Source organism: Enhydra lutris, unplaced genomic scaffold, assembly GCF_002288905.1.
Source record: "Enhydra lutris kenyoni isolate GAN:26980312 unplaced genomic scaffold, ASM228890v2 scaffoldscaffold43, whole genome shotgun sequence".
NCBI lineage: Eukaryota > Metazoa > Chordata > Mammalia > Carnivora > Mustelidae > Enhydra > Enhydra lutris.
This window is the reverse complement of record NW_019154127.1, coordinates 13,947,392-13,968,678: the sequence shown is the minus strand read 5'-3', so window position 1 is coordinate 13,968,678 and position 21,287 is coordinate 13,947,392. Positions and strand designations below refer to the sequence as shown.

Sequence of the window (21,287 nt, the reverse complement as noted above, 5' to 3'; positions counted from 1 at the left end):
TCCCGAGCGTGCCGGCGTCTGCCCTTAGCCCTCCGGGCAGGCACCTCGGCCGCGGCCCGCTCTCTTGCTTCGCTTGCCCGAGAGCCTTCTCCGGCTGCCTGGGCGGGACCCCGAGTCCCTCCTGCTATTTCTGGGGCCGCTGCAGAAACACAGGACAGCATGCGGGCTGACTTTGGGGGCTATCGCTCCCCAGTCCCAGAACATGAGCAGCCAGCTTGCTTGCACCTGGACCGGGCTGGGATCCCCTCTGGCTACACGTGACCACCCCGCCGCCGCGGGCCTGGGCCCCTGGAGTCTGGAGGACGCCCGCAGGCCCGAAAGCACCTGAACTTCCCTGTCCTCCCCCAGCCGCTGCCAGGATCAAGCTGTAGGTGACCCTGTCAGGCCGGAAGAGGGTGTTGGCAGCCCCCTGAGAGTGACCCCCAGGCACGTGGGCCCTCCTCCCATGCCCTCCGTGGTCTGAGGCTGTGGGGGCTCCTGCAAAGGCTGTCGATGTGTTTGACCCGTGCCCACGCCCCAGCCGTGGGAAGGCAGGGGGTCAGGAGGCCCGGCCAGGGTTCACCTGGACAGCTTCGAAACAGGTCCCTGTGGGGCCTGCAGGAGGCCGGGTACACCGGCAGGGCTCAGCCAGTAATTCCCATAGAGGTGGAGAGAACCTATTTTAGGTCCTGCCCTTTGCTCCCACAAGGGACTCTCCACGTGTGTGATGTTAGGCTTCCTGGGGTTTCCACGGGCAAGAACAGGTGTCCAGAGATCCCCAGAGGCCTGGCACCCACAGCCAGCAGGACAAGACCGCGTATCTCATGGTCTGGTCCTGGGGATGGCATTAGGACCTGAGCTGGTCACCAAGAGGCTAGCTAGCTCCTCTGGGGTCTGTCTCCAGACCACCAGGGCACCTGCTCTCTGTGACCTCCTGCAGACTGCTGCAACAGGGTACCCAGGGACCCCCCAGACAGACAGCAAGGCCACTGCGTGGGAGCATCCTGGGGCCACACCAGCACTTGTCCCCCACCCCGTGCATAACGTTCTATGAGCCTCCGTCCCACACGGGGAGGACCGGTGGCTCCTGCCCCCCCCCAAGATGCTCTTCCTGCCGCGTGAGCCCCACAGCAAGAACACGGTCCCTTCCGTGGAGCCAGAACGGCCCCTGCAGCCCCGCAAGGAGCCCGGCGTCCTCCAGACTCTAGAACAAGGCGAACAGGCCCAGAGGCTCAGCAGCGACGCTGGGGCCCAGCGTCCCTGTGATGATCTCGTCCCCGGTGTCCTTGCTAAATGACACCCAAACGAAGCTAAGGAGAGGAGAGAGAGCAACAGAGACGGTTCCACTGCAAAAAATTAAATTTAAAATTAAAAATACTGGGGGCACTTGGGTGGCACCGTCGGTTAGGGGTCCAACTTCCAGTTTCAGCTCAGGTCACGATCTCAGGGTCGTAGGATGGAGCCTGAGTTGGGCTCCGTGTCGGGCTCCGCATCGGGCTCCGCGCTCGGTGGGGAGTCTACTCGGGGTTCTCTCTCTCCCTCTCCCTCTGCAGCCCCTGCCCGTGCTCTCGCTCTCTCTAAAATAAGTAAATCTTTTAAAAAAATGTTAAAAGTCAAAAATAAACAATTTTAGAAGAAATACTTTTAAGTATTTATAAGGGTATCTTAAATATCCTGTATTCACGTAACTAATATTATTATAATATCCACGTTACCCGAAGCAGTCTACCGACCCCGTGCCACCCCTGGCAAAACTCCGATAGCCATTTTTCACAGAAATAGAACAAGCTATCCCAAAATGTGTATGGAAACAGAACGGACCCCACATGGCTAGAGCAATCTTGAGGAAGAACAAAGCTGCAGACGTTGTGTTTCCTGATTTCAAACTGTATCGTGGAGCTGTGATACTTAAAACGGTGCGAGAGCCACATAAAACAGACACGCAGATCGGCAGACACACGTAGAACAGACAGCCCAGAAGGAAACCCGTGGGTGTGTGGCCAATTAATTCATACCAAGGAGCCAAGAATATACAACGGGAAAAGGACAGTCTCTCTTATCAATGATGTTGGGGACACTGGTCAGCCTCACGCAAAAGAATTAAACAGGGCCACCTTCTTCCACCACACAGGACAGTAAACTCAAAAACGGGTTAAAGACTTGAACGTTAAGAACCGAAACCTTAAAACTCCAAATTTGTAAGTTTCCTATCTGATAAGGCGTCAATGTTCAAAACAGACAAGGGACACATACAATGCACTACCCGTAAAACAAGCAATCCTATTGAAAAACGGGCGGCAGATCTGCATAGTGCCTCTTTTACCCAAACAAGACCGACAGATGTCCCACGGGCACATGAAAAGGCGCTCACTATCACGAATCAGGGAAATGTAAATCAAAACCACAGTGAGACCACCTCGCACCTGTTAGCGTGGCTAGGATCAAAAAGACAAGGATGCGGAGAAAGGGGAGCCCTCCTCCTTCTGGCGGGAACGCAAGCTGGGGCAGCCGCTCTGGAAAACAGCGTGGAGGGTCCTCAGAAAGTTGAGAATAGAGCTGCCCTCCGACCCAGCAACCGCACTTCAGCAATCGAAAGAAAACAAAAACACTGACTCAGAAAGCGATGTGCACCCCCGTGCTCACTGCGGCAGGTGCACAACAGCCCAGACCTGGAAACCACCTAAGTGTTGGTGGGAGGATGGAGAGAAAACACGCGGCGTGCGGACAGCGCTCCCGTGTGCCCTAAAAAGAAGGAAATCTTGCCATTTGCAACGTGGAAGGACCTTGAGGACGTTATGCCGAGTGAGTAAGTCCGACAGAAAGACAAACCCCATCTGACCTCTTTTTTGTTTTATCTAAATTTATTTAAATTCAATTAACACAGAGTGTATTAACTAGTTTCACAGGTAGAGTTTGGTGACTGGTCAGCGGCGGACAACACCCAGCGCTCGTCCCATCGAGCCCTCCTTCCTGCCCGTCCCCCAAGTCACCACCACCCCCGCCCCCTCCCCTCTGGCGACCTTGACTATTTTCCAGAGTTTAGCATCTCTTACGAGTTGCCTCTCTCTCTGTTTTGGTCTTAAGTTTATTTCCCCTTCCCTTCTCTTCCCCTGCGTTCCTCTGTTTTGTTTCTTAAATTCTACATAGGAATGAAACCCTGTAATTGCCTTCCCCGTACGACCTCTCTTAGGTGTGGAATCGAAACGCACACACCCACACGCACACGCGCACACACACCCCGCGCTCAGGGCCGCAGAGAACGGGCTGGTGGTCGCTGGAGGGGGAGGCCGAGGGGTCGGGTGACGAGCTGGGTGGAGGTGGCCGAAAGACACGCTGTTCCGGGTACAAAATAAGCAAATCCTGAGAACATAACGCACCGCGGGGACGACAGCTGACGACACCGCGTGGTTAAACAACAGTAATAATTCCAGCAAGTTCTGTACTTTTACCTTTACAGTCAGGTTGCCGAGCTCTTAGTCCCAGCTTCCCACAGACTGCACAGCTGCCCCGTTATCTTTTGTCATCGGGCGACAGCCTGGCAGGGGGAGGTCTGTCCCCACGGACGAGCGCCGCTGACACACTGTCACCCACGCTAACTGGCCGCGGTGCACTCCTGTTTCCTCCCATTTCCCTCCCGTCCTTTTCTCTCCCAAGACCCCGCGGGACATTTCAGTTGCAGGTCTCCCTGGGCTCCTCTTGGCTGTGACCGTGTTGTGGACGTCCTTAGCCTCTGCTCAGGACCTTGGCGGTTTGGAGAACGCCTGGGCGGGACCTTGCAGAAAGTCCCTCTACTGGAATCTTCTGCAGATGTTCTCATGGGTCGAGAGATTAGAGCTCGTGGGCTGTTGGGAGGAAGACCCCAGAGCAGGAGCGCCCTCCTTGTCACTGAGGAAGTCAAGCCGGGTCACCCAGCAGAGGCGGGGGTCCGTGCAGAATCACCCCCCCCCCCCCCTTCTGCACTTTTCACCGGAAAGTCACTGCGCCCACATCCAAGCTGGGGGAAAGGGAGTTACTACCCCTCCCCCGGTATCACCCCAACATCTGCCCAGCCCTGTAACCGTCCTGAGGCCGGGCCCCTGCGGAGTCCCCAGGAGGGCTCAAAGGTGTCCCCCTCCCAACCACGGCCCCCCACCCGCTGTCCCTGGGCCCATCCCACCCGCAGTAAATGCCCCCCAGCTCCTTTTTCCTCAGCCCCACTCTGGAAGCCACCCCCAGCTACCCAAGCCAGCACAGAACTCCCTCACCCCGACCCTTGCCCCTCCTGCCCTCCCCGCGGGCGCCCCGCCCCCCCCCCCGCCCCGAGCACCGAGCCCCCCCGCCCCCCCCCAGCACCCCTCCCCCACCCAGCTCCCTAGCTGCCCCCCAACTCCGCCCCCCTCCTCCCACACCCTAAACCTCCTCACAGAAGTGGGCTCTTAACCACACCCATCCTGAGGGCGGTCCTCCCCCTCCCCCACGCACCCCCAAACCCCCACCTAGTATGAGTGCCCCGCGTGAGCCCTTCACCCTTCCACCCAGCACCCCCTGGCAGTGAGGGTTTCCACACCCCTCTGCCGCGCCCCCCCCCCGCCCCCGCACGTCAGGCGTCACGTGGGAGCCCTGCGCAACCCCCACCCCAGTACTCTCCTGCGGGTCCACACCCCTGGCCCCCAGTTCTTCGACTGCAGGCGTTTTCTGGGAAGCCCCCGTCACGGTGTCATGGCTCTCTCGCCCAAGGGGACCCCGAGTATGGAGGCCCTGGGCCGCTCCGACCCCGAGCTGCCCCCCGAGGAGGAGCCGTGGCAGGCCACCTGCGAGATCCGTGAGCCCTTCCTACTGCTCCTGGCCTCCTGCGCTGGGGGTGTCATCAGGGGAGACCACAGGAGGGGGTCTGGGGGACCCTATGGGAGGAGAGAGCACGGGGGTGTCAGAGGGACCCACAGCTGGGGGTGGCCCCGGGGCCCTCCAGCCCACCTCAGGCCCCCTGCCCTCCCCTTTGTGGAGAGAAGCCCATCGGGCCCTCCAAGGTGGCGGGGGCCCTGGGCCGGGAGGGACAGCCCACAAGGGACACACTGGGCCTCGGGGCATGATTGGCGCTCCCCGCAGGTCTTCCTGGTCAGAGGTGCTGGGTCAGGAGGGGTAGGCAGCACCGTAGGGGGGGCCCAAGCTGGGTGATCAGGTGCGCCCCTGTGCTGGGAGCCAGGGTTCTCAGGCAGAGGCCCACCGGCCGTTTTCTCCCTCTGTCCGTGTCCTGTCTCCCGGCGGGGTCTCCATGTGGTTGTCCCAGTCCTGGAGCCGGACACAGAGCAGAGCATGGATGTCATCCTGGTGGGTTCCAGCGAGCTGTCCGCGCCGGCTTCCCCTGCGCCCTGCAGAGGTGAGGGCTCATTCGAAGACGGGTCCCTCCCCGAGGGTGCCAGCCCCAGGCCTGGGCCATGTCTACGGTGCCAGGCTTCTGGAATACTCACATACCTGGCAGAGGCGGGACGGCACCCCTCCCCCGCCGCCCGTCAGGTCCCGTGAGATCAGGTCACCCTGCGACACTTGGCCGCGTTTCCATGAGAGGAAGGCCGGAGAGGGAGCGGCCCCTTCTCGTTTTGTTTTTCAGGGCTTCTTGCGCATGAAATCAGGGTGAACCAGAGGGACATAGAAGGTGAGCCCTGGCGGGGGTGGAGGGCAAGGTCAGCCGTCTGCGGCCAGCCTTGCTCGGCATCATGGAGAAGGCCGTGGCCGTTGTGGGGGTCCTGCTCCTCTCCCCGCACCCACCCCAGGGCCCCAAAGCTTCATTCCAGTGTCTCCCAGTACAGTCCCGGAGTTACGCAACCTTCCCCACAGTGGAGATTTTCACTTCACTTTCCATTCCCCCAAAAAGAAACCCAGGACCCCACCTGGGGTACTGCCTCCCCTTTCCAGCATTAGGCAACCATGAATCTCCTTTGTTTTTCTGTGTTTCTCTGTGGATTTGCCGGTTCTTCATCCCTTGGGTTTCCATATGCATTTTCTAAAGATTTGTTCATTGGAGAGAGCGAGCACACGTGCAGGGGAGGGGGGGCGGGGCAGGGAGGAGGGGCAGACGCAAGGAGAGAGAATCTGAAGCCTACCGGTGCCCAGCACACAGCCCGAGGCAGGTCACTTTGAGGTTGTGACCCGACCCAAGCCAAAATCAGGAGTCAGTCGCTGACCCAAGGAGCCACCCACACCCCCCATATGCATTTTAGGGTCCGTTTATCAATCTTTGCAAACAAAAGAACCCAAACCAGAAAAGCCAGCTGGGACTCTGAGAGGGGTGTGTGCACCGGCGGGGGGGACCCAGCGCAGTGACCAGGTCGAGTCCCCTGGATCCGGGAGCAGGGGCTCCTGTCCGTGCGTGGGCCTTGCCCTCCTTGTGTTCCGCCGTTGCTAAGTGTGTCGCTCGTTTGCCGGTGCCACGACCTCCGCTGCCACGACCTCCGCTGCGACCCCATGCGCTCAGACGTGTGCATCTGCTGCGGGAGCTTCCAGGTGCACACGCAGCACCCGCTGTTTGAGGGCGGCATGTGCGCCCCCTGCAAGGTAAGTGGGGAGCCGGGGGGCCTTGCTGGGGGCCTTGGGGCCGGGGAGGTGCCAGCCCAGCTCTGCCCTCTCCAAGGACAAGTTTCTGGACTGTCTCTTCCTGTACGACGATGACGGGTACCAGTCCTACTGCTCCATCTGCTGCGCCGGGGAGACCCTGCTCATCTGTGAGAACCCGGACTGCACCCGGTGCGGCTGGGGGCGGGGCTCAGCGGGGCAGGGGGCGGAGGAGGTGGGGGGGGGGCTTGGGTGGAAGTGGGGGGCTCAGCCCGGGGGTCCGGGGGGGCGGCACTCAGCGGGGGTGGGGGACTCTGTGGGGGGCTCTGTGGGGGGCTCAGAGGGGGTGCTCAGCCCGGGGAGGGGGGCCTCTGTGCAGCAGGTGGCTCAGAGCGGGGGTGGGGCTCAGCCCCGGTGGGGGGTTGCGGGGAGGGCAGTAGGACCTCCGTGCCGTAGGGGCCTCGGCATGGGGGGCGCTCAGAGCCGTCGGGAAGGCGGGACGGTGAGCCCCTGCCCACCATCTAGGGCTCGCCCAGCCTCTGGGTGCCTCAGCCGGAGAGTGGGGGGACGTGCCCCCAAGACGATTTCCATCTCCAGCCCAGTGTCTTGTGTGGTGTGGAGCCTTGACGTGGGGGCGGTGGGGTGTTAGGAGATTTGCGTCCCCGAGTTTTCGCCTCACTGTTGTCAGTGCCAGGGCATGCGGCAACCTCAGTCATGAGCGGGGAAGTGACGCACACCCGCTCCCTGGGGACAGGCGGTCAGGCTCGGGGCCAGGCAGGGGCCGCCCGCGCCCCAGCTGCGGTCCTCCCCTGGGCCACTGTACTTCCGTCTCCCTCCCACCTCCGGCTGGTGTCCTGGCCCTCGGCTTGGCTGGGAGACCCTGACTTCCCACAGCCAGAGCGGATTCTGAGGAATCTGCCGGAAAATCGCAGATCACCCCCCACACCGCTATCTTCTGCAGACGCTTGCCCCTGTCACTCTGGGTTCCTGGGAGGGACTGGGCCCCGTTCCGGGGGTCAGCTTATTCTCACCCCGCCCCCCAGGAGCATGAGGGAGGCTTCTCCCTCGCTCCGAAGCCAGAGCCGGCTCCCAGCTGCCCGGTGGCCGAGGGAAGGCCGCGTCCGTGACCGTGACCGTTTGACTCTAGATGCTACTGCTTCGAGTGTGTGGACACGCTGGTGGGCCCCGGGACGTCGGGGAGGGCGCAGGCCATGAGCAACTGGGTGTGCTTCCTGTGCCTGCCCTTCCCCCGCAGCGGGCTCCTGCAGAGGCGGCAGAAGTGGCGGGGTGGGCTGAAGGCCTTCTGTGACCGGGAGTCGGTGAGGGGCAGCGAGGGGGCGGGGGTGGGGGCGGGGGCGGGGGGAGGGCGGCTGGGGGAGGCTGGGGACTGGGCTTCCAGGACTGAAGGCGAAGCGCAGGGCCCTGACTGTCACGTTTCTCTGCTACTAGTGGCTCTGAGAGCCGATGGTGAAACAGGCTTGAAGCAAATGCTGTTGCCTCGTTTTCCTCCCTGAGGGCTCGCCCCACGGGGCGGGGGAGCCCCGGGGTTTGGAGGGCGCACTTCTGCCAAGCAGGGATTGAGCATTCGCGGCAGGTGGGGCTGGGCCTCAGCAGAGGTGGGACCCGAGTCCGGCAAATGGGAGCAAACCCCGAGGCAGCAGGCATAGGCAGGGACGGAGCGCAGTGGGGCACAGACGGGGCACGGACACAGGGCATGGACGCGGGACCTCTCGAGGGTGGAGGCCAGGAGCCGTGAGCTAGGCAGGAGCTGTGGGTTCATCCGAGTGAGTTGAGCTACGTCTTCCAAGTCCTAGCCCGTGGTTCCTGGGACGGGGGCCAATGTTGGAACTGGGGTCTCTGTGGGTGCGACTTAGCTCCGGTTCCCCGGGTGAGATCATCCTGCTTGGGGAGCCCCTGCAAGGCAGTGACAGGTGTCGTAGGAGACAGGGATGGAGACACCCAGAGGGAAGCCGCCACAGGTGAGCGGTGGGAGGGACCGTCTGCCAGCCAAGGAGCTCTTGCCGGCACAGGGACGCTGGGCAGGAGGACCTCCCTCGGAGTCCCCGGAAGGAGCCAGACCAGCTGCACCGGACTTGGGGCTTCTGGGTCTCCAGAGCAAACACACAGGAGTGGTTTTAGGCCATAGCTTGTATTTCGTGTTACGGCAGCCCCAGGAAGCTAGGACGGAAGTATGGTCGCTCTGGGGGAACAGGCAGGGACAGCAAGTGACCCACACCCAGATCTGCCAAAACCGGGCACCCCCTCCAGCTCCCTCAGCCTTGGGCTCCCCCCCAGCCTCGGGCTCCCCTCAGCCTCGGGCTCCCCCCCAGACTCCAGCTACCCCCAGCCTCCAGCTCCTTCTGGAGGTTGGGCAGAGTCTTCTTACCCAGCAGGACTCACCCCGTGGATGTGAGAAGAGGGCAGACCCCCAGCTCCGTGGAGTGGGCTTTCTGGGGCGGCTCCTGTGTGGTGGGAAGCAGGTGGGGTAACGGGGCTGCCCACCGCCCCCCAGGATGTACCAGAGCCACTGTCTCACGGGCAGGGCTGGGGTGCCAGCAGGCTGGGAGAGAGCGTGTGCCGACCCTGGGGTGCTTTCCTCCCTCCGCGGGCTCCCCTCTATCCTGGGACCCGGTGCTGGCCCGGGGCACCCTTAGCCAGTTGCTTGGCCACAGCAGTTCTGGGAACACCCGCACCTCCTTGCTGGTCACCTGGGCACAGGGTGGGCCTGTCAGGCACCTGGCACTGCCCGGGAGAATGGACAGCTTGTGCTCCATGCCTGACGGGCCTTATGGTGCTTCTTGGAAACAGAAGTGCACGTGATCCTAGTAGAACCTTCTTCCCACCCCATCAGTGCAGTCCGTCCCTGTGCAGGCACACACCACGCTTGTCAGCTGCGGGAAGTTCCCCTCAGAAAGGAAATGAAGTTGGTGTCAGGCTGGGTGGGGGCAGGAGGAAGGAGCTCCCCACCGCCACAGCTGCAGCAGGGGCCCAGGATGCCCCCGGGGTCCATCAGAGCCACTGCCCTCCTCACACACACCTCTGAACTCGCCAGCCCCCACCCATCGGCTCCACCCCGGGCAGACCCTTCCCTGTATGGCTCGGGGTCACCCCCTCAGGCCTGGGCTCTGCCAGATGGCAGCTTGATGCCCTGTTCGTGGGACACCAGGAATCCCCAAGTGCATCCTCCTGGAGTCAGGGGCTCTGGGGTGTTTGATGCACAAGCGGGTGTCCTGGAAGGGGCAGGTTGGTGTCCTCCACGAGCTCTCCTGTCCTTTGTCCTCAGCTGGGAGCTCACAGAGCTGCCCCGTGGCTCGGGTTCCACATGGAGAGCCCACATGGGGAAGGAGAGGAGTCGGGGAATCCCACTGTCGTACCAACTCAGGATCCCCCGAGAAGCCCAGAGGAAGTGCTTCCTCTCAGGATCCACTTTCCTTCCTCCGCCATCAGGAAAAGTCCCTCGCTCCTGCCTTCTCCACGCTGGAGATGACCCGGCGGGGGTCAGGGCTGGAGACCTCAGCCTGGGAGGCCACCTGGGGGTGGGGGCAGGGCCAGCCTGGCCTGGAGGCGCGTTCAGGGCTGTCTCCCTCGGTCGGGAAATGCCTCTGCAGGACCAGAAAGACTTTTCCTCGTACCTCACGGGCTCTGCAGCCGTCACCTCGAGAACTATGTTTTTAATAGAATTCACTGGAGACGTATAAAACGGTGCCCGTGTGGAAGAGAGAGCCAGTCCGGGTGCTGTCCCTCTTTGGGGACATCAGGCGAGGTGAGTGTAGTGAGGGCTGCGGGTCCTGCCCTGGGGACGGACCCAAGAATGTTCCCTGAGGGTCAGGCGGCAGGCGGGCGGGCAGGGCGGGAGAGGAGCCCGGGAATCCCTCCTGGGAGCCAACACGCAGGAAGTGAGCGTGGGTGCGAAATGTCACCAGCCCAGGCCCACCAGAATGGCCCAGGCGGTCCTCCTAGAGGGGCCCACCAGCCGCGGCCCGCCCACGGCCACCGAACACGAAGTCCACTCCAGACCTCGCCGCATGCCTGACCGCCCCACAGGGCTGCCCACCTCTCCCTCTCTACACAGACCCCCAGCTTGCCGGCCATGTGCGCCTTCCAGCCTTGCTGGGGGTCCTGCCCCTGCCCCCCGGGCCCCTCACTGACCCCCACCTGCTGGTGCCTTTGTAAACCCTCTGGATTCTTCTGGGCCCAGTAGACATGAGAGGAACCCATGAAAACACTTCTTAGTCTCTGGCCAAATGGATTCGGGGGATTCATTCATTCCATTCCGGGCCCTGGGCTCTGGGCCTTGCGCACCATGGCCAAGGCGGCCTGTGGGCACCATGCTGCGGACCAGGGGCCTGCGGCCAGAGCGGGCAGCGGCCAGCAGAAGGAGCCAGGAGTCACCGCCCCGGCCTCCCCACCCCGAGGCTGCTTCCCTTGGTCTAGTCAGTGAGGTCCTTTTTGGACGACTCTTCCCAGCCGCAGGCCGAGGGCTCCCGCCACCAAGCCCACGTGTCCCACAGCCTGGCCGGGTGACGTCCGCCGGAACACCACGGCCTGGCGGGTTTCCTAACCCAGAGCCTGACACCACAGCCCCAGAAGGCCTGGTTTTGCAACAAATCCCTTGAGTTTCTTAAATCAGCACCCGGGGGGTTTGCTGGCTTGGCGTGTGACGTCGCACACAGCGTTGTCCTCAGCCCCCGTCAGCTTGTGAACCAGCGAGCATTTGCTCGTGTTTTCGGATCAGCCATTGGCCGTTTTGTACTGCGGGGGTCACGCACCGGCCCTTCCGCGCCCTCCTCATGTCTCCCCACGCAGAGCTCATGAGTCTGGGCTTCCTGGAGAGCGGCTCCGCCCCGGGGGGACTGAAGCACCTGGATGATGTCACAGATGTCGTGAGGAAGGACGTAAGTGCTGCTGCGTGCCCCCGGGTGCCAGGACGAGCTGGGGTGTGCGGGAGATCCGGGGGTGGGGGGTGGGGGGGCAGGGATGGCACCCGGAGGCAGGGGAGAGAGGAGAGGACCGTGTTTGTGGGCCCCACGCTGCCCACAGCCCAGAGCAGAGCCGTGGGCCCGACATCCCCGCCAAGGTGTGGAGAGCCCAGGGGCCACTCCTGGCACCGGGGACAGCGCGGCCCCGCCCGGGGTCTCAAAGAAAGTCTGGAACCCAGCAGCTCATCGCTGGGGGCACTCTCCGAACACAACAACGGAATGTTCTGGCTCCCTCGAAGGCCGTCTCTGGCTGGCTGGGACAGCGGCCTGGGAGGAAGTGCCTCAAGATGACTCAGGAGGCCCCGGCTCGGCCAGCAGCCCTTTGCGGCTGATGGGCAGGGGCTGGGCAGCCTCCCCTGGTGGCCCCGGGGCAGGAGGACCTGTTCTGTCCGTCTCTGGAGCAGGAGAGGGGGCTGAGAGCCACCAGCCGTGGGCAGGGCGTCTGGGCCGGGAGTGCCGGCTGCTGAAGGGGGCGGCCGGCCACTTGGAGGGGCCCATGTGGGGTTGTGCTGTCCCTGCCCCACGGCTCTGCCCCCCGTCAGGCCCGGAGCCGGTGGTCCGAGGGGCTGGCCCTCCTCTCTGGCCGCGCCTGGGGAAGCCGGGCAGCCTCGTCGCACCCTGGGCCCTCCTGCCCCAAAGCTGGTGCCGTCTCTTTGTGGGGCACACCTGAGCCCCACACCCTTAAACGCCATGCCCATGGGCCTCCTCCAAGACCCCCCGTCTGCCCTCACCCCATCCCCTTTAGACGACCCCCCGTGGGGTCTTTCTGGAGCCCGTCCCTGCGTGATGCTTCTCCCAGACCCCAGGGCAAGGTCGTCCCTCAAGGGTAAGACAGGGCGTGGGACAGGCGGGTGACACGAGGCCTCCCTTGCCCAGGGTATTTCCCTGCCCCTCAGCTAAGCTCACGGACACCCGCCTTCCCCGCGGTTGGGAACAAGGCGGGACACCCGTCTTCTGTGGCAAGCCTCTTCGATAGTCCCGTGACACCTGCGATCAGTGACGTGTGGCAGCGTTCCTGATGCAGTACTGGAAACCTGTGTTCTCTCCGTAGCCCCGGGGACACCTGTTCCAGCAAGCCCAGCTCAGGGGTGCGTGGCGTCCCTCAGTGCCCCACGCCGCCCCTCCGGGCTCACTCCCTTTCGCGAGGCCCGTGACGCAGGCCACGCTGTTGGCAGCCCCTCCTAGAGGTGGGGAGCAGCGGTCCGCACCTGCACCTGCTGCGGCTGTCCCGGACGGCTCTGGTCCAGGCTGGAGGGGGGCCGGCAGCTGTGGGGGACCTGGAGGTCCTCGCTTAGACTCGGTTTTTCTCTGTGCGAAACTTCACTGCCCCAGGTTCCGGGGGCGAGCGGCTGACTGTTGGGACCTTCAGCGCACGCTTGGCTTCTCGCCCCTGACGCCCTCTCTTCTGTGCAGACGACCCTGCTGTCCCTGAGCCCGGTGGCCAGACGCCCCCAGGGGCACACTGCGTGTTATTAGCCCTGGGGGGGGACACGGGGACTGGCTGGAGGGGACGCAAGGATTAGGGGCATATCATGGGATGTGGGCTCTTGGTTAGCAGCTCGGGGTGGTCAGAAAACCAGTCGTCAGGTGTCTGGGTCTCCCGTTAATTTCTTTATTTAATAGAATGGCCTAGAACCGTCATTAGCGGGAATCCCTCGGGCCCCGGAGAGGGGTGCTTGGGTCCCTTTGTTGAAGAGCGTCCACGGTTGTCTGCCCGGGTATCAGTGGGGGTGGACTTTGTCTTTCTTCCTGGGCCTGCAGGGCCGGCTGATGGCTGCTGATGGCTGGCGGGGACGGTGGTGGCCAGCGGTCAGCTCCCGGCCACCAGCTGTCGCGTCAGGGGCGCGCACAGGATCTGTGTGAATCCCAGCCAGTCACTGTGCCGACCTTCCCGGGCGGTTCTGTAAGATGCAGAGGGGTCGCCTCAGATCCCACATGCCCTGCGGGGTGCTGGTCTCTCCTCAGAGGACAGAGGCTGGGCTCCGCGTGTCCCCGAGGCCGGGGCCACCAAGAGCCACTGTGGCAGGTCTGACCTGGTGGGCCTCACTGTCCCATCAGGGCCCTGTGGGGTCTCAACCCTATCGCAAGCCACCCACCGGGACCCACGGGGTGCCCGCTGCTGTGGGGGCACTTGGGCTGTGCGAGCATGTGGCCGGACAGGGCTGTCCCGCGCGGCCATCGCAGTGTGCCCGTCTCTGGCAGGTGGAAGCGTGGGGCCCGTTTGACCTCGTGTACGGCGCCACACCCCCCGTCGGCCAGGCCTGCGACCACCCGCCAGGTAAGACGCGGCGGCCCGCCCGTGTCACGGCCCTCTTGTCCCCACCGTCCTGCACCTGAGCGACAGCAGCGTTCGCCAGCGGCCTGCGCTCCTCCAAACAGCCATCCCCGGCCTCCCCGCATGAGCAACCTGCCCCCTTGGGTATGGTCTGGTGGGTTTGAGCCGCGGGAAGCCACACTGCACCGGACAGTGGGGGTGGGGAATCTGTCACCCCAGAAGCTTCCCGGCCCCCACCTGCCGCGCACCATGTCTCTGTCGCACGTGCTCTCCCGGACACAGGCAAGCACTTTGCTCGCGGGCACCTCTCGCCCTGCGCTATTTTAAGTGCCTCGGTCCCTTCCTGATGCAGGCGCGCTGGGGGAGGCTGGGGGAGGCGCCCGGGGCCACACGGACCCCAGGGCTCTTGAGGCCCAGTCACTCTGGAGGGGACAGGCCTGCCCTGGGGAGCACGTGAGGGCCCAGGCCAGGCCAGCCACACCGGAATGGCCGTCCCACAGTCACCCCTGCCTCCCCAGCCCCTCAGCACCCCCTCCCCACACCTGCCCACCCTCCTCCAGCCCCTTAGCCTCCCCACACACCGCACCCCCTCACTGGGCACCCTCCCCCCACCCCTGCACACCCCCCCCCAGTGTGGTACCTGTTCCAGTTCCACCGCGTCCTGCAGTACGCCAGGCCCAGCCCAGGCAGCCGGCAGCCCTTCTTCTGGATGTTCGTGGACAGTCTGGTGCTGAGCCAAGATGACCGGCGCGTAGCCACTCGCTTCCTGGAGGTACGAGCCGCAGTCCAGGAGGGTGTCGGGGTGGGTCAGGGTGGCCTCCCCGGGGACAGCAGGGCTCACGGCCCCACCCGGAGCCCCCCCTTCTCGGGACTCAGGAGGGCCCACGGCTCTCCCGAGGCACAGACCCTGCGGTGGCCTTGAAGGGTGTCCCGCAGCCCGTGGTTCCTGCACTTCCTTCCGCACTTGCCAGCGTGGGGCTCCCGTCCGTGCCCAGAAACATCTCCGTATGCCGTGCACGCGGTCACACGCCACACACGTGCACAGAACCACACGGGCCTTCGGCCTCTGGGCGCCAACAGCCTTGGGTGTTCTCTCCGCCCCCCCTGAATTCTGACCCTGAGAGCAGCCGCCCTGGGCTCCCCGGCCAGGGCCCTCCCAGCACTGACCCCCTGGGACAGGACACCCTTGGGGCCTGGCGTCCCCTCTCAGGACGACCCCCCCACACTCACAGAGGAAAGCTCCTGGCCACCGGGCCCTGTCCCCTCGTCTGGCTACCTCGGGGCTGCTTTACGCAGATGCCTCAGATCTGCGGACGCTTTCTCCGAACCAGCCCCTCCAAGCCCCTCTGCTGAGGACCGGCCACCCCCGTTTGCCACTTCAGTGGCGTGTTTTGTGCGGCTTTACTTTGCTCAGTCGCAAAAAAGGACCGATGCAGGGCGTGTGTGGGCGTCTGTGGGACGGACCCAGGGGGCGTGCGTGTACCAAAGGCTGTCATCCTCGCGGCCGCAACCATCTGCCGTGGAGCAGTCTTGGTCCCCGGTCCCCCGCTGGAGACACAGGCCCACAGGGGTGCGCACTCTTCCTTGCAGTCCTGCTGCGTGGGGGCCTGGGTCCCCCTGAGATTTTCCGGACCTTCCGCCTTGCCATCTGGTGGGTTCGGATGTGTGCGCGACTCACTGTGCTGCCCGTCGGGCTCCTTTGGCTCCGAGGCCTTACCGCGTCACCTTGAGGATCACAGCGGTTTCTGGCCGACTCGGTTAGACACTCTGGGTGTCTGGGCCGGTCCTCTGCAGAGAGCAGGCGCCTGTGGGACGCTGTCGGAGCGCGGCATTGGCGGGACACCCCATCCGGGTCTGCCTGTCCCAGAAATGGGTCCCGCGCTCCCTGCGCCCCGCATTGTCTCTAAAAGCCCCCGTCTTGCCGTGCACGCGCGTTCCTGCCGGGGTGGGGAGACCTAGACGTGCCGCACATGGTACCGTGTGTTTTCGCCCTGGCGGGTGACCGGTGTTCTGCACATTCACAACAGCCGCGTGTCGGCTTCCAAAGGAGAGAGAGCTTCGTCTCAGAACCCCGCAGAAACAGGCGAGGCACGGAACGTGCACGTCGATGACGGTAGTTGGGGCGACAAAGGAGAACGAGGCGATCGGGTGCTGACGACACCCAGCCTTCTCAGCGGGGGAAGCCCCGTGGAGACACCCGGGGTGGGCAGCAGGCCCGGGCGGGGCGTCCTCCCCGCAGCGAAGACTTCCGCTGACTGTCCCCGGAAGGGCCGTGTTTCTAGGGCCTGTGACGGGGTCTGAGGGTAAACGTCTGTTCACCTCCGTGCAGTTTGGAGCGCGGCATTTCCACGTTCTCGTGTCTCTACGTCCTCCAGGAGGCCGGGCTGTGTGTCTGCCTCCCCTTGGGGATCCCATCCTGGGGGGCCAGCCCCGCCTGGAGCAGGAGGGGATGTGAGACAAGATTCGTAGCCCTCGGTGTCCAGAACGGAAGGGCTGGCTCTGACCTGCAGGCCTGACCATGTGTTGTAGAGAACCGGGTCCGGGGGCCGCTCACCAGCCTCATTCCCCGGCTGCCCGGGCAGGTCCCGGTGGTGGGTTCTGGGGGACAAATCAAGAAACATCTGTCCCTGCGGAACAGGCAGCCGCTGCGTGTCTCTCCCCGCCGGGCCTGTGTGTGTAGGACGAGACCCGTGTGTCCACAGCGATGGGCTCGGGAACGATGCGCGCGGGCCGACTCAGCCTGCGTCCTGCTGGGTGTCAGGGACCAGGGGGCTTCCTGCCTCAGTTTCTCCTTGATGCCCCCTCCCTCCTGTGGCTCCCCCTCCCATTGGTGGAGGGTCCATCTCCCTCCTACCCCCACCCCGTGCTTCAGGGGCTCCAGGATCCGGCAGCCCCCTCGGCTCCTGAGGCCAGCCTTTCAGAAAACTCTTTTCTCCCAACAAAGCCTTTTATCTTCCTGAAGCAAAACAGCCTTAGCAGCAAGACCACGGATGTCACTGTCCTGCAGGGGGGTCTTCCTCTGTGCTGGAGCGGAGGGGAACCCGCGCCTGCGACCCAGGGGAACAAGGAAATGGGAAGTCCACCCGAGAGAAGTTTTATGACACGATCTCAGCCTCTTTCCCTCAAAGGTCGTAAAGGGAAACAGATGTGACACACAAGCACGGTAGCCGGAGACACAGTCAGGAGGGCCCCACGTGGTGGCTGAGGCCTGCTGGCACCGTGGGGGCCAGAGGTCGTCCCCCTGATTCCCCAGCCGACATTCCCACCCTGCAGGCCGACCCCGTGACCATCCAGGACGTCTGTGGCCAAGCCGTCCAGGACGCCGTGCACGTGTGGAGCAACATCCCAGCTGTGAGAAGGTTCCCTGTGCGTTCCACGGCCCGCGGGAGCTTGGGGGGCACTGGCGGGGGCTTGGGGGGCACTGATGCGGCATTGGTTTCACCAAAGGAACACAGAGCCCTGCCCGGGCTGCCTCTGTGCCCAGGTCAGGGGCTGGGTTTGGCGGGCCCTAGGTCCACCCCCCCGAATTCAGGGCATGATCAAGGTCAGGAATGCCGGCTCCCACACTGGGGACCTCTCCCCAGCTGCTGGCACTGGGCCTGTCCGGGCTTCTCCCCTCGGGGCTTTGCGGTGCTTCCCCAAGTCCCGGGAAGAGAGTCCCCGCTCCCAGACACACGTCACCTGGCCATGTGCGCCTCCCCCCGCAGCCCCTTGAAGCTGTGCCCTGCCCTACACACCCCACACCTGCACACACTCACCCCTGCCTGCTCACACCCATCCCCACACCTGCGCACGCTCACACCGGCCTGCTCACACTCACTCTCACTTTCTCGCTCACACAGGCTCACCCACGATGCATTTCTGGGTTGTACTGAACAACAGTCCCTCAAACACGCCTTTGCGCTCTGGGCCCCCCCCGTGCCCCTCCCCCGCTGCCAGAACATTCTTGGGACTGTTCTTTCCCACAAACGTCCCGTCTGCCTCGCAGCCCCCCGCATCCCCACACCCCTGCTCCCCCCAGCCCCACTGCTCTGGACAGCTTTCTGCTCCCAGGACGCCTGCCCTCACGCTCCTGACCTCAGCTGCACGCGGTGCCCCAGAGCCCCTAAGGACACAGCCGCCCCCTCCCCCAACCCCATGCCTTGTGGCTCCTGCCCTTGTGTTGAGCCGACATTGACAGGATCCAAGCGAAGTCGTGTCTTTTCCTGACAGCTTCTGGACACTTCTGTCCACCCGCCTCCCAATGCCACACGCCCCGGCAGGTGCTCACGGCGGAGCGCGCCCGGCCCGGCACTCGCCAGGCCCACACCAGGTTCTGAGTTTAGGCGGAGCCCGGGGGAAGCAGCGTCCACACATTTTCTGAAGCCTTGACCGCCTTGACCGTCAGGCCGCCCCTTCTGCCCCGCCCGCGCTCTCAGCGCCCTTCCCCCTCTTCCCCCTCTTGGGGGCGGGCAGGCGGGGGCCAGGGAGATGCAGGTGCCCAGGGAAGCACTGGGGCTCCTGGTTCCCAGAGACAAAGCTGGAAGCAGCGTCTTCACACGGACGCTTTCCCTCAGGCTCACGTTGTCTCCAGCCTCATGTTCCCTGCAAGTGGGAGCATTTTGCCCACAGCCAGAGTCGTCCCTTGGAGGAGGGGCTGCCCCGGGGAAGCATCTGGGGAGGGGACTGGGACGGGCACTTGTGTTTCTGGCTCCTCATTTGTGGCCTTAATCCCCGAAGTAAACCCAGAGGAGTTCCCCGACTGCGGTGGGGTGCCTGGGAGCCCGAGACGGGGGCGCAGGGTGGGGGGCCGGCTGCCGCGTCTGGAAGCCGTGAGCCCCGCCGTCTGCTCAAACTGCAAGGCGGGCGGTGTGTGTCTCCCCCGCGGCTGGCCCCACACGCGGGGCCTCCAGCGCCGGCAGCCGCAGGACCCTCGAGGACCTGCTCCATATGGCTCGGCTCTCGGGGACAGGGGTTCCCCGGGAATGCCGCGCGGCACAGTTTGCCCAACCTTGCCCACTGGGTCCTGCCATTTCTTCCGTGTGGTTTCCTCCGCGATGGCCTCTTCCCATGGGAAGTGGACCTGCCGAGCTGGGGCCAGGGTACCAGCTCCTCCCTGGGGGGGGGGGGGGGGGGGGGGGGCAGGGGGTTCCATCTCGTCCCCTACCGCCAGGACGGCTTATCGTCTACCGCTGGCTGGGAGAGTCCCAGGAGAAGGGCCAGGTCTTCTAAGGACGCTTCTCTTAGAGACCTCTGGGTTGTCTAGCGGGCTGGGCACCAGCAACTTCCCCATGTGCCGCCCCCCGACCCCCCGCTCTGGTCCCCAGGGCCCTGGGCAGCTGGGGGTGGTAATGAGCCTCCCTCTCTCCCTGGCAGCAGGCACTCGGCCCTGGCTCCCCACGACGAATTGTCCCTGCTGGCTCCGGACAGGCAGAGGACAAAGCCCCCAGGCCAGGGACCTGCCAAGCTGGTGAAGAATTGTTTTCTCCCCCTGAGAGAATATTTCAAGTATTTTCAACAGAACTCACTTCCTCTTTATAAATGATTTATTTTACTATGAAGAAAAAAGACTTTTGTTAGAACCAGGCAACTTTCCTTACATTGTTTCTTTTTTCCTTTCAAATTATTATTTTATTTGCGTGATTTTGGATTTTCCAAGGTTGCCACAGACGTGTCTTCCCTTTGGGTGTGGTGATGAGGGCCCAGCCCTGCGGTGCCCTTCTCCGAGGTGGGGGGGCATGACGTTCCCAGCCCCCAACCGTTACAAAGCATGTTTGCTGCTGAAAATGTTTCTGTGTGCCGGTTGAGAAGTTAAAAAATATATTTATCGTGCTGGTTATGGGTCACATTCTTGTGTTTCTGTGTGTAAGGTCGGCCTCTACTGTATCCTGTGGGACGGGGCGGGTCGGGGTTGGGGGGAGATGAGCAGGACCCGTTGTCCTGAGTGGGCGTGGCCCGTGCTCCCTGGCGCCCTTGGCCATGCTGGCACGTGACCGCCGTTGGCCGTGATCGTGAAAACCACCCAGCCTGATGATAGCCGCAGGACATCACAGAATATCACACTTGGCAAGCAAAGGGAGCACGGACAGAAGGACAGAGCAGGCCGCTCAGAGGCCAGATCCGAGCATGAGGCACAAGCCCACTGGGGCCCCTCGCACGAGAGAGACTTGCTCACAGAAGGCGGGACCCCTGCGCACCCAGCCGGTCGCAGAGCTGGCTTCAAGTCACATGTAATGAATCCCAAAGGGATCTTTCCCGATGAGCCCGGGAATCCCCCAGGGATGCAGATTAGACGGTAACACACAGCTTGTCCTGGGCGTCTGGGCAGGGGCGACGAGCCCCCGGGGCCCGTGCCGGCGCTGGGAGCCGTGTGCACACCTTGCAGAGGAAAAGTAGGGCTAAAATTGGACCTCCTGAAGATCTTTTTTAAAAAATATCTTGAAGTAGAATATTCGTGGTAAGGATTAATTTTATGTTCTGACTCGGCTGGGCCATAGGGCCCAGATATTTGCTCCAATGTTATTCTGGATGTTTCAGTGAAGGTGTTTTTGGATGAGTTTGATGTTTAAATTGGTGGGCCTGGAATGGAGCAGATGACCTTCCACGACGTGAGGGCAGGCGGTCTGCAGGTCTGTGCCACCCCCCCAAGTCGTACACTGAAGTCCGAACCCCCAGGACGGTGGTGTCAGGACTTGTTTGGGGACGTGACTCGGGAATGGGACGAGGGCCCTCATCGAAGAGGCCCAGAGTGGTTCCTTGCCCCTCGTGCCATAAGGAGATGCCACATGGGGATGCCACGTGAGGGTGTGCAACAGGTGTGTGGCCAGGAGGAGGACTGTCACCCGCTCAGCCGGCCCCAGGCCTGGGACTTGCAGCCTCTGAAGCTGTGGGCCACACATCTCCACCGTTCAGGAGCCACCAGTGTGTGCTGTCTTGTTACAGCGGTCCAGGGGCCGGAGACAGCGGGCCTCTGCCCAGCCGAGAAGGTCTGAGGGAACAGGCTCACCTCTGAGCAGGGCCCTCTCCGGCAGACGGCCTGTGGACTCTGGTGACCCCTCCTCCCTGGGTCTCTGGCCACCCAGCGCGCCCCCCACATTTCGGATTTATCGAGCCTCGGTAGTTCTGCGAGCCCATCCTTGCCATCGGTTGGAGAGAAGCCTGACTAATTCAGAAGTCCTCCCTGAGTCCACATAAACCCTCTCTCATGGGTGGACAGGATAGTCCCTGGGCTTTGGGGTCCCAGGTCTAGGGGCCAGGGGCGAATTTAGCAAGATGAGTAATGAAATCGAGGTCAGAGGTGCCCGAGTGGCTCAGTCCGTGATCCGACGCCACGCTCTGGGCCAGACCGTGACCGCACCCCAGGAGGGGCCCAGAGCTGCCTCTGTTCTCAAATGCCTTGAGAGTCTCCAAGTATTTAATCCCACCCACAGACCCCAAAAGGTGTCCCTGTCCTGATCCCTGGAGCTTGTGAATGTCACCTTCTGTGGCCAGAAAGGATGCTGTTGATATGGTGACATCAGATGGGAAGATTGTCCGGGATTACCCTG

The 21,287-nt window shown here is 63.3% G+C and overlaps 1 protein-coding gene across 6 annotated transcripts; it reads left to right on the top strand.

Moving 5' to 3' along the window:
• Nucleotides 1–2,403: 2,403 nt before the first annotated feature.
• Nucleotides 2,404–19,586, top strand: LOC111155816 (DNA methyltransferase 3 like). Of its 6 annotated transcripts, XM_022516225.1 has the most exons (14): nt 2,404–2,781; nt 5,246–5,335; nt 5,567–5,611; nt 6,431–6,510; nt 6,587–6,699; nt 7,655–7,826; nt 10,186–10,270; nt 11,314–11,402; nt 13,689–13,764; nt 14,394–14,533; nt 17,035–17,120; nt 17,405–17,412; nt 17,777–17,948; nt 19,097–19,284. In XM_022516225.1, the coding sequence occupies exons 1-14, from the start codon at nt 2,775–2,777 to the stop codon at nt 19,212–19,214; spliced, it is 1,281 nt and encodes a 426-aa protein (XP_022371933.1). In that variant the 5' UTR covers nt 2,404–2,774; the 3' UTR covers nt 19,215–19,284. The 6 variants fall into 6 exon arrangements, with proteins under 6 accessions (XP_022371933.1, XP_022371938.1, XP_022371936.1 ...); XM_022516228.1 differs by lacking the exons at nt 17,405–17,412; nt 17,777–17,948 and having other exon boundaries at nt 2,409–2,781; nt 17,035–17,127; nt 19,120–19,586; XM_022516226.1 differs by lacking the exons at nt 17,405–17,412; nt 17,777–17,948 and having other exon boundaries at nt 2,409–2,781; nt 17,035–17,127; nt 19,117–19,586.
• Nucleotides 19,587–21,287: the final 1,701 nt, after the last annotated feature.

What these genes read in the sequence shown, in the direction of transcription:
- LOC111155816 (XM_022516225.1), top strand. An exon ending in GCATGTGCGCCCCCTGCAAG is followed by an intron (nt 6,511 to 6,586) that starts GTAAGTGGGGAG and finishes GCCCTCTCCAAG; the next exon opens with GACAAGTTTCTGGACTGTCT. An exon ending in TAGCCACTCGCTTCCTGGAG is followed by an intron (nt 14,534 to 17,034) that starts GTACGAGCCGCA and finishes CCCACCCTGCAG; the next exon opens with GCCGACCCCGTGACCATCCA.